At 38.8% G+C, this 14,856-nt stretch overlaps 1 protein-coding gene across 2 annotated transcripts in view; it reads right to left on the bottom strand.

The window, feature by feature from the left end:
• Positions 1-14,856, bottom strand: part of NRP2 (neuropilin 2) — a 142,184-nt gene that overhangs the window by 102,224 nt on the left and 25,104 nt on the right. For both annotated transcript variants that reach the window (XM_018560590.1, XM_018560591.1), the window contains exon 2: positions 9,483-9,660. In XM_018560590.1, the coding sequence (XP_018416092.1) occupies positions 9,483-9,660 (178 nt within the window). The remainder of the gene's footprint in view (positions 1-9,482; positions 9,661-14,856) is intronic.

Here is a 14,856-nt window from a genome sequence, read left to right on the forward strand (position 1 = left end):
TATATATATATATATATATATATATATATGTGTGTGTGTGTGTGTGTGTGTGTGTGTTTAAACTACAATAATACCATCAGTATTTAGTCCAATAGGACATTGTCAATATCAAATGCCATCACGATGGCTGTGTCACTTGCATTTCTAATTAAGTGTAAATCAGCTGATTTTGGCACTAATTGGAACATTGTTTTAGGCTGTGATATTCTTAACACAATGATGAGACTGGAACATTTATATTTTATGCAAGATGCATACTGCTGTAGTGGAAAGGATTCAATCATGTCTTTCACTAAAGCCATGATTAATTCCATGAATGGGCCAAAAACATTTATTTTCATCAACTAGCATAGTAAGGAGGACATTAATAATATTTCTTATTTAGATACATCTACTGATATAGACAATCATTTTAGAGTGTTTGGTAGGCAAATGTGGCTAACTGTGATGTCTGGGAAAGACAAGCAAAGCCTTGTTGAAACGTCGACCAATAAATCTATTGATGTGGCTTCAGTACAAGACCAGCGAGTGCCTCGTCCACTGGACCAATTTTAAGTACATCTACTGATAGGTTGAGTGTGATCATTTTAGAGTGCTTTTTCGGCACATGTGGCTAACTTTAATGTTTTGCTAGAAAAGACCTTCAAGCTGTGAAAAATTGCTGCATCTGCACGCCTCAAGTGACTGCCATGTTTAATTAGCATCAGAGACTTTGGTAATGACTGATAGAGATGTGATCAGGTGCTCTTACTGGTCTATTATTTCCTTTCCTCACATGGATATTAAAGACAAATTGGACATAGATCTGGTTTCTTGACCAAGTAAGCTATAAGTAATAAACATTTTTTATAGTTATCTATGCAACACATTTAAAATTACAGTTAAAATTTAAAATTAAACTAGCAGAGAGCAGATCCTATTTCCTTAGCAATGAGTTAAAAGTGTATAAATGCACCATCCATTTTTTCGGTCATCTAATGATCTAAGATCCCATGCTTGTGGAGCAGAAATTGAATTCTTGAAAACACCCACTAAGGCTCCTTTCTGATTATTAGATACAAAAAGCGTGATTCAAGCAAACATTAATATCAATAACTTTCTCACAATTAACAATCAGAATGAAAAAAAGGAGATTACCATCACAGAATTCAGGAACTCTGTGAGATGTTCTCTGGATTCAGTAGATTAAATTAAACCATGTTTAAGGTGATGGAGTATATTTTGTAGTTTTAGGTGTTTCTTGGATATCACTAGTAGTTAACGGATTGGTTTGGGGCTCCTTTAACATGTACAACCTTCAGCAATGCTTTATCAGGAGTCAGCTTCCTCCTCCTGCATCCTGTAGCCATCTTCCCTGATGCTCTGCATTCTAAGTATTGTACATGTGCAGTTACTGAAAACAAACATCTGGCATGACATAGAGAAATGTCATAAGATTTGAAAGATCTTGTGAGATTTTCCAATAACCTTACCCTTTGGTCCGCCTTCAGCATTTGGCACATCACTAATGTCTAGTCTGAATAGCTGGTGGGTGGAGGGCAAAAAAAACAAGTTTACGTACTGTATATCTAAATGGCACTCATTTTAATGGATGGGTATATACTGTAACAAATTAACTTGCTTTTTGGTGAAAAGGGTGTTTTAAAGACCAGAGCTGGTTTGTAGGTTGTGAAAACCTGATAAACCACAAAGGTGTCTGTTTGTCTAAGGGTAGCCATACCTAAAACACCACAAATGCACTTTGTTCTAGGAACCCATTGATAAAATAATATCGATTTCATTAATTTGTATTCTCCCTGTCATGTTTGGAAATATTTCCTGTGTTACTTCTCCATTATGTATCTGTACTTTTTCCACTTCCTTCTAACCCTCTTGACCTTACTTGCTTTGCCTGTCATCCTATCCAGGCATGTTTACCAGGAATTCTCACCTCCTATTGCTTTCTGTTCAGCCTCAATGATCCTCTAGCCAGAAGAATTCTCTGCCTGTAAGGAATCAATTACTTCCTGCGATACTTTATTAGAAATCCACACATCATCCAACATTCAGCAAAGGAGTGAGGGAGGATGGATAGGGAGGGGGAAAGCTCATGGGGGTTGAATCTTTGATACAAGCTCACAGCCTGCACAATGGTTAAAATGTCAGTGTCCATACCTGCTTGCACACAAACACTGCCCATTGACTCCCTAATCCGGCAGTCTTTGTAGAGATCAAATATCAGAGGTTACATGACAGACACGCTGACATTCAATCACAGCCATTTCTAAGACCAGTAGCATTTCCACTGAAAAAAGACCTTTATTTATCTATTTTCACTGAGATGTTTTAACTTCCTTGTTTAGATCTGAATGGCCAAGAAATCCATATCTATACGGCGGAAAGCTTGCTAAGTCTCAACAGAGAAAGGGTTAAATGCATTTAAAAGAAAGGACTGAGGGAAGTTCAGATAATGCAGTTTATAAAGACTCTGCCATGAATGGGATCAGCAAGGGATGTTTAGAGAACACACATCCCTACAGATTTCTCTAAAAGCAAAGTGTAATTTAGAAAATGTGCACTGCAAAAACCCCAGAGGCAGACACTGACATCCCATAAATATACAGCAAGGGTCAACTCCATCCTAAATGTTGTGCTTACACTGTGCCTCCAACCTGCTTGCCAGTCATCAATCCTGAACCCCAGCAGAGTCTGCGTTATTGTAACATAGCTGCTTTTTTATAAAAATTGCTTATATTCTATAATTTTTTATGCATTTTGTCCTGTTTTGCCCACTGTATTAACCCAAGTTTTAAAAGTTTTACATGGAAAGTTGCAATGTGAATGGGCAGTGTAAAATGGAATACAAGAATTTTGCATGGAAATGGATACCGAACTTTGTGGCAAAAAATGTCCAAGGCAACTTTCTTCTGTCTTGATGTATTTTCTTGTTAATCAATAAACCTTTGCTAAGGCTCCTTGGCCAAATGCCGACTGTATCTTTCTGGACTTGTATGTTACGGGCTGAGAGGAACCATTGTCATGCACCATGTTCTGGAAGCAAATGGTGATGCTAACCCATTAAATAATTTACAGAGGAATTATTTACTTTGCGCCAGCCTACATTCTTATTGATTTGCATATAATTTAATTTTACACATACACCTTATGCATTTTCTATATCCTATATAACTGAGCACATGAATAAAGAACATTCTGCAAAATAAAATACTACAGAGTTAAAAGCTGAACTTAATTTGTTCAGTGCCTTATAAACGCTTCCATAAATAACCCATGAATAGTCCATTGAAAGTGCAGGAGATAGATAAAAGCATAGCCCAGTGTCACAATCAGTCACGATTCATTTACAAAGGAGGATTGATATAAAATGGGTTTGTACTATGGAAAAGATATGTAGCCCTAATCTACTTATTTAAACTCTTATTGTTGAGTTTTAGTAATGGAAATATCATTGATAATGCAACATCTAATTTTTTTTCTGTTTCATAAAATGTAAAATATAATAGTCATTTATTAACAAGTAATCATTCAAGTGATTAAATTAAGGGCACTTTATGAATAAATTGAAAGTAAAACTATACAGTGGTAAATAATATTAACAAATGAGAGCATTGTAGAGTGGGCTACATAAAGAGTGATATCATACCTTTATTATGATATCTCTACTTGCCCCCCAAAGAAATTTACCAGAGTTCCCAGAAATAAAAATTCCAGGTATGGGGAGAATGGGCATGTCCCCTACAACAAGGCAGTGTTTGGTGCCTGGACAGACAACCACCAGCCCTGAGCATTGTCACATGGTGGCTAGGCACATGCCATTACATTACCAAGAGTTGGTATTTGTATAGGAACTTTAGGAGCTCTAGCACTGCAAGGGATGGTCTGGGGGTGGAGAGGAGGGTTGACATGTCATAACAAAGGTACTCCGTGTCACATTATTATGCTTGCTCTACCATGCTAGCATTAATTTATATTACTTGCCCTCAATATGCGTATATTTTAATACTGTATTCTTGACACTATTGGCATTAGGAACTGGTCATTTCACTGATACCCAAATACAGGTCACTGAATTGTCATTTCTTTAATCATAGCTACGAATATATACCTAAATACACAGACTATAACAACATAGTATTTCTGGATGGAATACAGTTCAATGCTATGCTCCAGCATAGGTTGCACATCATTACTCAGGATCAGCTTCCCGCACCATGGCTGCACAATATGTATCAGCATGGCTGCCTATAGTCTCCACTGAAAGCACATGTGGCAGAGTGGCAACAAGAAAGCAGAAGCACAGTTACATAAAGTCCCTTTTCAGGAACTTCCTGAGGGTATTGCTGGGTATTTTTCGATTAAAGCAGCATATTTAAAAAGAATGAAAACAACTTCAGAAATTACATTAACATGTTAAAGCGTATATGACATTTTAATGATTGGATTTAAATCTACTTTAAACATGTTTTTAAACACTGCCAGTATAAGCTTGTCATATCCCTCTGCACACTAGCACTGAGAGGAGGGGGCCAACACTATACCTATTAATATGCAGAATGATATTGGTTTTGTGTCTTGTGTTGGTGGGAAAATGCAGCTTATTTTTCAAATTAGTTTGAGATGATTCTGAGATCAGTCAGAATTCAATAACAGACGCATTTGACCTGCAGTTGATCTCCTTTTGACCTGCATTTGATCAGCTTCAATCTGCTCTTACATTCCTTCAAAAAGGAAAGAAGCGGTTCCGGTGCTAACAAAAGCCTGTTGACACGGGCCCTTACGCTGTTAGCTTACAGGAGGGTAGAACAGAGGGTTGATCTCATCAGTGAGCTACTGCTCCCTCCCGTTCCAGTCATCGGACAAGAGGCAGGAACAAAACAAAAGTGTATTGCTTCTCCGCAAAAAGTGAGGTCAACATCCTGCACATGCAGAGTGGCAGGGGTATCCGAACCAGAAGAGTGATTGTGGAAGTACATTCACTAGTAGGCCAGAACTTTACATTATAAAGGTTCCATGGCAGACTAAAAACAACCAGCATTTTGCCTGCATTAAACATACCACAGAATCTGGGTAATCCTTATAATAATTAAAGGGATGAATTAATTACCTTAGTTTTAATGCAGATTGGTCTAACTCTCAGCAAAAGTATTTAATGGAATTCATGCATCGCTCATCTCATGAAAGATTAACAAATCCAATCATAAAATAGAAGAGAAAAGTGATGAAAATAGGAGGCCTGATAGTTACCCCATGGCTATAACTAAAAAGGAATTGCACCAGTTTTAAGCCACAGCGTAGATGGATACCAGAGAAACCTGCAGCTGGAGGCAGAAGCTCTATCAATGTGATGATACATTTTAATAATTTAAATTTAAAAAACTAGATTTGTGCAGCAATTCTTGAGGCACAGTCATTCCTCAGCAACAATGCATTATAATATTTCTGGCCTGTACATGTACAGTATAGCAATAATGGGTTGCATATGTAATTAAAGATTTATCACATTCCCGATTCATTTCCTCCATGGCAGGTGCCTTTCAATTCAATAATGGGAGTTAAATCATGGGAAAAATAAAAAAAGAAACATTTTGACAATTTATTTTATTACAAACCCTTCTATCACTCAAGCAAATCTATAGCTAGATGACATTAAATATTACATTCTGTTCTAAATACATTTTGTTAAGGAAGCATATCATCTGTTTTGGATCCACATAGCTGTGCACATCATCTACGCTCTGATTTTTAAGTTTTAGATGTCTGTGCTTAGCACCTTTTCCATGCTGTAATTCTCACCAATTAATTCTGGAAATCGATTAACACCCTTCTCTTACCTTGTGAAAAATGATAATTTGCACTTGGCAACTTTAGCACCTCACATATACAAACTGTTATCATACAGTCAGCCATGTTCTGTACTGGTGAGCAATGTAAATGCGCCTGTTTGTTGCATTAAGAATTTTATACCTTCAAAAAAATCAACTGGGAGCAAAGGTTTATGCTAATACTGGAGGACTTCAGATAGAAATTGGCAAGGGTAATACTGCTGCTAACAACTCTGAATACTTTCCTGACCTCATTTTAATGAATCAAAGCAAAAGCACTCAAAGAGGAATTAGATTGAAGAACCCCAAATTTATTTTTTACAACAAACGAATGGAACCGTCCACCAGTGAATTTCTCCTTTCTCGTTATATAACATGTAATGTCCCTTGGTGTCCTCACGTCATATACACAGTGTATAGGACACAGGACCGTAGACCACTGTAGAGAGGGGCGAGTAGGCTGAAGGGCCCAGTCTAAGAGCCAGCAGGCTGTGAGGTTCAGGTGAGCATATCTTTGTCCCTAGACGAAAACAAAAACTTAACTCTTGAAGTGTAGGAGTAGCCCCACTGCAAGGGTTAAGAATATTTATACCTGGAGTTCTATTGGGTGATGATTGGTGGATGCACTGTATATAACCAGATAAAATAAGTGATACAGGAGTGAAGGCTATTTGCTTGAGTGTTTGGCTATTTGCTTGAGTGTTTTGGCCATGACTGTATATACAGTCATGGCCAAAAATATTGGCACCCCTGCATTTCTGTCAGATAATGAACCACTTTGTGCAGAAAATTGTTGCAATTACAAATGTTTAGGCATTCTCATGTTTATTTCTTTTGTTTGTATTGGTATGACACAATATTAACAGCTTTTTTGGAAAGCCCGTCATTCTACTGTTTTCAGAAGAAAAAAAAATGAAAAAAAAACTTGGTGGAGGTTCACTGATGTTTTGGGGTTGCTTTGCTGCTTCAGGCACTGGATGTCTTGACTGTGTGCATGACATTATGAAATCTGCAAACTACCAAATAATTCTGGGGTGCAATGTAGGGCCCAGTGGCAGAAAGTTGGGTATCTGTCAGAGGTCATGGGTCTTACAGCAAGACAATGACCCAAAGTACAATTCAGAAAGCACCCAGCAATTGTTTCAGACAAAGTGCTGGAGAGTACTGGACTGGCCAGCAGTGAGTCCAGATCTGAATCGCATAGAGCACCTTTGAAGAGATCTCAAAACAGCAGTTGGGAAACGGAACCCTTCCTATCTGAGAGACCTGGATCAGTTGGCGAAAGAAGAGTGGTCCAAAATTCCTGTAGAGAGGAGTAAGAAACTCATTGATGGTTACAGGAGGCCATTGATTTCAGTTATTTTTTCCAAGGGCTGTGCTACCAAATATTAATTGGGGGTGCCAATAATTTTGTCCAGTCCATTTTTGGAGTTTTGTGTGAAATGTGTCAGATTTGGCTTTTTTTTCTCCACTTTTTTGTGCCAAACCAATACAAACAAAAGAAATAAACATGAGAATGCCTAAACATTTGTAATTGCAACAATTTTCTGCACGAAGTGGTGCATTATCTGACAGAAATGCAGGGGTGACTAGGTATATTCTTACAAATATTTTTTTCTGTTTTTCAGACTAATCCTTGTTGACAGCACTTTGTGCAGATAGTGCCTGTTTCAGCGCATGAATGGTCCCTGAGCAGGTGTGAAATGGACTGGACTAAGATGGATGTTGTCACAAAAGAGTATTCTCTAGTCAGTAATTGTCAGAAGACAGATTGCTGCAGGAGCAGTATGTGTGCAGACGGACAGGCAAAGAGAGTAGGTCCAGATCTGTCTGGCCTTACCAAAAAGGCACTCTGAACAGGCCAAAGCCTAAGGAAAATAATCATACTGTGCTGAAGCAGGCTGAGAGTCTAAGCAGACCCAATAGCCAGGAGTCTGAATATTATTTGTATCTTTGTGAACACCCCTGTGATGGTAATGTCTTTTGATAAGCGGTTTTGTAGACAAATAACAGCAGTGGCAGGAGCCCTAAAATAGACTCTGCGGAGTGGACTGAGTTTGCTTCGTTTTTTATTTGGAGCTAACTCTCTCTCTGTATATATATATATATATAACAGTTACAATAATGGACATTTAAGGTGTCTGAAGAAGAACTGTCTGCACCAGTCTGTGTTGCCCCATAGCAACCAATTAAAGTGTATGTAAAGCCAAAACATTTATTTATTTTTACTTTACAATAGACTAGGAAAAGGATAAAAAAAAACCCTGCCAGTATAAGTGTGCTGTCTGCGTCCTTTTGAGGAGATGTCCTGGTGTCACAGCAGAGAAATCTGTATAACATGAGAAGAATTCCACTGCTAAACAGTTGTCCCCAGTACAGATGTTCCCTTTGCAAAATTTAGCCACACCTCTTGTGAAGGTGGCAATTCTAAAATTCCACAACAGTCACGAGAACAAACAGAGGTGAAGATTCTACCTAGTTGGGAAAGAGACAGCAATAAAAACTTGATAAGGGTTTTAATCCTTCCCTACTCCATCCAATGCTAATAAAATGGCTATATTTGCACTATAAATTAGCCTCAAGCTATCCCTCTTAAACCTTAACATTATAACGGTATAAAGCACGCTACCAGTCAAAACAAACTGGCTGAGATAGTAGCCTTTTTTATCATGGTATATGAAGGTATTCTTTCCTAAAATAATATAATCCTTGATTTTATGCCAGCCTAGGACAGCTCTTGCTCAAATAAACATCTGAGCTATGATTTTTTTAAATCTGATTTCTGATTTTGTACACAGCAATTTTTGTCTATTGTAAAACGCATGACTTTTATTAACTTACCCGGTAGCCTGTAATAGCCATGTCTACTAACATAACACTATTCTACTAGTTAGTAAACATAGGCCTTCGCATTTTAGCTAAAACTACAGATGGAAACTGGCATATATGGGTCAGGGCATCAATTATTTAAGATTTACGGATATTCTAACATGAGAACTCATTTACAGAAGACAGCAGTATTCACCCATTAACTTCCAAAAAAAACATGTTTTACAGGCCTGATTCATTATAAAAGTGTTTTTTGACCCTGTGTTTAAGTGGCGGCTGAAGTTAAACATTTGGAGTATATAAAAGGTTAAAGCAAACATGACGTTAAGGGGTTAAATATAATAGATCTCCAGGTTTGCTAACCCCTGGAGTTTATAAAATGGTGGAATTGTGTGATGACTTCATCCGTGCATTGGGGATTGGAAAAATGCACATGCTTTATAAATAGTGCTTCACGGGTAGTAGGATCGACATTCTCATGCTGGCCTGAAAGTCTCCAGTGCGCAGGAGAGATCAATACCAATCAATAGCTTAGTGCTGGGACTTGAGAAACCTCAGCCCAGCGGGTCATACAAGGCTTCTGTTTAATCTATAGAGTAATGACATCATGTGGCATATGCCAGATATTGGAATCAATCTGGCTCACACATCTTAGCCTCCATTAAATACTGTGGAAACCTGCATGAATATTTGGAAGTTTTGGATTATACATCAATATATCTGATTTCCTAAAATATAGCAGTTGAAGGTCTTTATCTAGACACACATACACACACTCACACATCTGTGGCTTTTGCGAGAGTATTCAGATGTAGAAATATAAGCACTTACTTGCAATCGTGTTTTTCAATTTCAAAGTGTGGGTTGAAATTCAGCACAATCTTCTGGTTGGGCTCTGGTGCACTGATGACCCACTCGCAGTTCTGATGGGAAGGGTAGTCATACGGATACCCAGTTGAGGTGATGTAACCAGGATCTTTGGCATTAAATCGGCCACCACATGAGGTTGCTGTAAAATAAGAGTCAGAGAAAACAATGTTTGTGAGCAATGTTCCATAATTTCCATTCCCTACCCAAAAAAGTGAATTTCTACCAACCATCTCCTCCTTTTGCTGAATGTTACTGCTTCTTATCTTGGCAGAGCTCCTAACTGTCCCTCATTTAGAGAAACTCTCCCTCTATCCCTCATTTATTTACAGAAATACAGCAATAAATTACTATTTAGCTACCAAAGTTGTTTATATTGCACTAAACTTTTCATCTGTTCAGAATATTTCATTGGGTATTTTTGATTGCTAATATAAAGGAAAGGGAGCAGAAAATAAACACCCACAGGGTTTATGTGATCATTTTTGTGACCCCCTCCTGGCAGGGTTGTATCGTGTACCTAAATATTGTGTTCTAAAAAGGTATTTCCCCGTTTCAGTATTGGAAGGTATATCTGGATGCTAATAAAAATTCTGCAGTGAGGTTTTTGACACATAAATCCAACAAGTGGCATCAATGAAAGCACTGAAAGGAGGAAATTGCCAGAGGAACTTCATAGCAGGCAGCCATAATCAGCAACATTTTACACTCATTTTATCCCCACCCCTTCCCCAAAATTAAATAGTTTCAAAGTATGTTTCAAACAGAAGTTATTGTTTAAACACACAGCTTACATTGTAGATATTTCTTTTTAGATCTTTCCTTACTCGGCAATGAAAAACTTTATCCTATAGTTCTAATGTTTTTTCTTTGCTTACTTGTAAATATCCTTCTATAGATTTCAAACAACAAAGTAATGAGGGGGTATTGGTTTAGTACTCGTGAGCATGCTTGCATACAACATGGTAGCAATTACTAGTCAGCGCCCAAAGCACTGCTTATTATTAAGCTCTGACAAGTTATTCCAGCTAAGAAAAACATTTCATCTTGTGTCATTAAATGCTATTTGTTGTATTACCCTCACTATGAAAACATTTCACCAAAGAAAACACATTATATGCATAAGGAACTTCGCAAAAAAAAACCCCCAAATAAACAATGCTTGTAAAAAAAAAGTTGTCAGTCATTGAATTTCTACAAGAGTATCATTTTGTAAACTCTTTACATCTTCTAACAATTTTTAATACATTGTTTAACAAAACAAATGGTGGATGCGTAAAGTAGGACTAGGGCCTCCATTTACGAAGTACAGTATGTGATACAGAACTTCATTTTAGATGTGTCAACAGTTACAGTTTTCTCTTAGACCCCCTGCAATGTCACACAAATACCCATTGAACTGAAGAGTGAAGTCCACCTAAGGCAGCTTTCTGTGATGGGATGGCAAGAATGCTGCACTGCTGCTAAATTCAGAGCAGAGTTGTCACTCTCATGTAGGCTGTGCCTGCTTGTTCTACAGTGAGATGACAAAATGTTGCTGGGGGCATGGCTATCAGCATTGTCACTGCTAATTTACAAGCCTGTAGCTTGTCACTCAGCCATACTTAGTCCTGCCCACTGCACAGTGCCTTGAATCGGGAGTATGTAAGACACAAATGAAGAATGATTTGGCTCAGCCAGTGGAGGTATAGGACGTTATTGATTACTTTATGAGGCTTGTGCATCACTTAGTAACTGTATATGGGACTTATGTAAACTGCCATACAGGAGCCTTTAGGCCCTTCAGCTGTGCTTTAACAACATATCACAATGTGCCTCTGCCTCTGGGAGTCATACCTGTCGCTGTCAGTTTTGCAATTCCTCATGAGACTTCTAGTTCCACAACAGCTGGAGGGCAGGAGTTGCCCATCTCTAATTTCGATGTAAACTATAGCATCCAATCACATTTCAGTTTACAGCTCTAATATAAGCGAAAGATGAGTTCTGACTGGATGCTATTGGTTTTTTCAACTGTGCACATTACATTCTCTTTATTAGATCAGCCTGAACACAGTTTCATCCAAAATATTCCAGCAGTTTTAATTTCATACCTTTCACATTATTTTAAGCTTTTATAACTCCAACTGCCTGCCTGTAAACACCTCTGGTGAATTGTTTTACAGCTGCATAGACAATAAACTCTCCTGTAATTTCAGACAATGCATAAATTGCAGGTTATATTGTTTAGCTGTGATAAAAGAGACTTCCTTCCTAGTGTTTACTAAAGAACAGAGAGAGTGAGATTTCACTAGGCTGCATGTTCATTTCCTGTTGGATTCCATACATATTATAGACTTGAAGTTCAGTTCTAAACATGTGGGAGCACTGGTTATTTTGTGTTTGTTTTAAAGTTCTACTTTCTCATTTCTGAATGATTGCAGCGGGTATTTAGATCTGGCTAGCAGCAGATACTTCCTCAACATCTTCAGATTTCTTATTATCCCATTCATCATTTTTAACAAAACCATGTATTGACTGAAATTTTTGCATCAGATCTCTCACCAGTAGAAGACTTCTATAAAATGTTTTTTTGCCTCTTCAAGTCCATTCATCACAAATAAAAAGGAATACAGCTTGATTCATTTATAAGCAAGATATGTTGTTTTATGAAAATAATACTTAAGTAATATGTCTAAAGTTCAAGTGGCATCTTATCCTCAGTGCCGTCGAAGAGTATATGTGTCACATTAACCACAAGTTATTCATGAATCCATTATGAAAGTTTGAATGGATTAGGACAAAGGAAAACCACAACATTTTCACCTCGCTGATAACAGAGTAAAACCGAAATACAAAGAGGGTGATGAACTTTAATGAAATCATGGCAAATTAAGTGAAGTAAACCTGTGTCCAAGTCAAACATCTATCCATGAGTAAGAGAACTTAAACTTCTCTTCAAGGATTAGATGTTAGAAACAAAACCATGCTCACAGGGATCCCAACTTGAAATAAGTTGTTTCAGGGAGGTTCCCTTCCCATTTCAGGGAGGTGCCCTGACCCTGTGCCAAATCCCCCCCTCCTCCTCCCCCCAGGGGGGGGGGGGGGTGCAACAACAAGGAAGAGAGCACCCCCTGAAATGATGGCAGATAGCAAAGAAGCTAAAGCTGCTGCCGTCAGGAAAAAAAAAAAAAACGGCATAGGAACTAATAGCTAGATTGCTATTTCAATTAGACAATAGCAAGTTGGCTATTGCACCCGCCCTCTGCTGCTGTCAGTCAGCAGAGGTGGACCTGATGGAGAACTTCAGGTCCACCTCTGCTGATTGACAGCAGCAGTGGGTGGGTGCAATAGCTAGTCTGCTATTGGCTTTTGCACATTGAAATAGCCAATAGCAATCTAGCTATTAGTTACTATGCCGTTTTCTTTTTCTGACTGACGGCGGCCGGCTAGATAAAGCAGAGTAAACCTTTCTGGGAGAAAATGTTTCTCTCCCAGGTGTCCGGGAGCCGCTATATAATAGCGGGAGACTCCCGGAACATCCGGGAGAGTTGAGATGTCCATGCTCAGAGTGTTGTTATGTAAAACATGATCAGATAAATGCCAGTAGATTATAACTTCTTGGAACAAGTAAAACATATGGCATACATTTCCTTCAACTTTGATCTGTGCTATTCGGTATGAAGGGAATTAACAACTGATATCCAGTTTGGACACAGACATGGGAGCATGTGTAGAGAATGAGTTTGATCCCCCTGCAGGTCCTGGAGATACACATCTGCAGACCCCAGCTCCTAGCAATCTGGGACACTCTGGCTGGCGTCCCACCCAGCTCCTGGCAACCAGTGATGTCACTGGTTGCCAGGAGCTAGGTAGGATGCCGGCCAGAGTATCCCAGGTTGCTAAGAGCTGGGTGGGGAGATGTGTATGGCTCTTACACATCTCCCCGCCCAGATCTTCTCAACTTGGGACACTCTGATCAGAAAGGGGATGGCAGGCACACTGAAAACATTGTGCAACAGAGCATCCATGCCACTTTGCCTTGTGACACAAAAGATGCTGCCTGAGGCAACAGCTTCAGGCTGCCTCATTAAAGGGACAGACTTGTGAGTACATAGATCTTATCTCTGTGCCATTTGACCAGAGTATGTGTTCCTCAGGGACTTACAAAATGCCAACATTATATAGTGACAACAAGCAAACCCAGTATTATCTCCTCACCCTCACACACCTCATAATTCTCTAAACCAGTCAAGTAGTGGCCTCACTGATCAGCAGTAATAAAAGCATTTCCTGTGATATTACCAACACCAGCAGACTTAATCCCAAGACACAAACCAAAATATGGAACTTCAGCGAAAACCCATCTAGTTTTGAATACAGTGTAGGTGGGTTGGAACCTCTGTCATGCTTTTATTCATGTCTGTGACCTTATTGGGGAGATTCACCCTTATGTTTTTGCCCTGATTGCTGTTGTCACAAGGACAGAAAGCGAGGGAAAATTTAAAATGGTATAGTTGTCCTCGGAACAAGAACAGAGGAGATATTTTGGAATGGGGACGCCTGTTCTGGTGACAACTGTCAAAGCTCAGGAGATTTCCTCTCACTTCCTGCTGTGTCTCTGATTCCCTCAGTAAGTGAGGGGAAATATCCCTAGTGAGGACACAGAGAGCAGCTAAAGCCTGAAAGGTTCTAAGATTTATATACTTTTTTTCCAAAATTAGAAAAAATATGTTTTAAATGGGATTCATTTTAAGAATGTATTTGTGGGTCTTGTCCATCTACAGTGGGAATAAGATGATCATCAGTGGAAGGCTGGGTTCTTCTCATTGGTACCAGTTTGTCTTCTTGCAACCCCAGTGCACCAACATAGGCAGCATGGAAAGTAGTCTGCACCGAGCACATCTCTTACACTGAGGAGTCCAAAATCGAAATTGTCAAATTATAGATTCTGATTAGAAATCAGAAGAAAGCCGCTACAAAATATAATTTTCCTAGTAAAATATGAAACTCAGTATCAATCAGCTAGTTCCCGTTTCTAAATAAGCAAAATATATTTCTGCTCAAATGTTCACATCTAAAACGAGCAGACTAGGTGCGCCGACCACTTCTTATCTGCTGTCAAACGCTTCTTCACCAAGTGATAACGAGTGTCGTTGCTTGTTATATATAGCCTTGATTGACAAGCTCTGCTTCCGCCAAAGATCCCAAAGAAATACAGTTCAACGTGAACAAATGAAGCAGCACTGAGCTTCCAGGTGAGCTTATGGGAACTAATTACATTGTTAGATTGCAGACTCAAGGTGGCTGCTGTTTTGTAACTGACTGACATGTTCAAGAGGCGGGGGGGGATTGAAAGGGT

This window comes from Nanorana parkeri, unplaced genomic scaffold (genome assembly GCF_000935625.1).
Source record: "Nanorana parkeri isolate BGI_ZX_2015 unplaced genomic scaffold, ASM93562v1 scaffold467, whole genome shotgun sequence".
Taxonomy (NCBI): Eukaryota; Metazoa; Chordata; class Amphibia; order Anura; family Dicroglossidae; genus Nanorana; species Nanorana parkeri.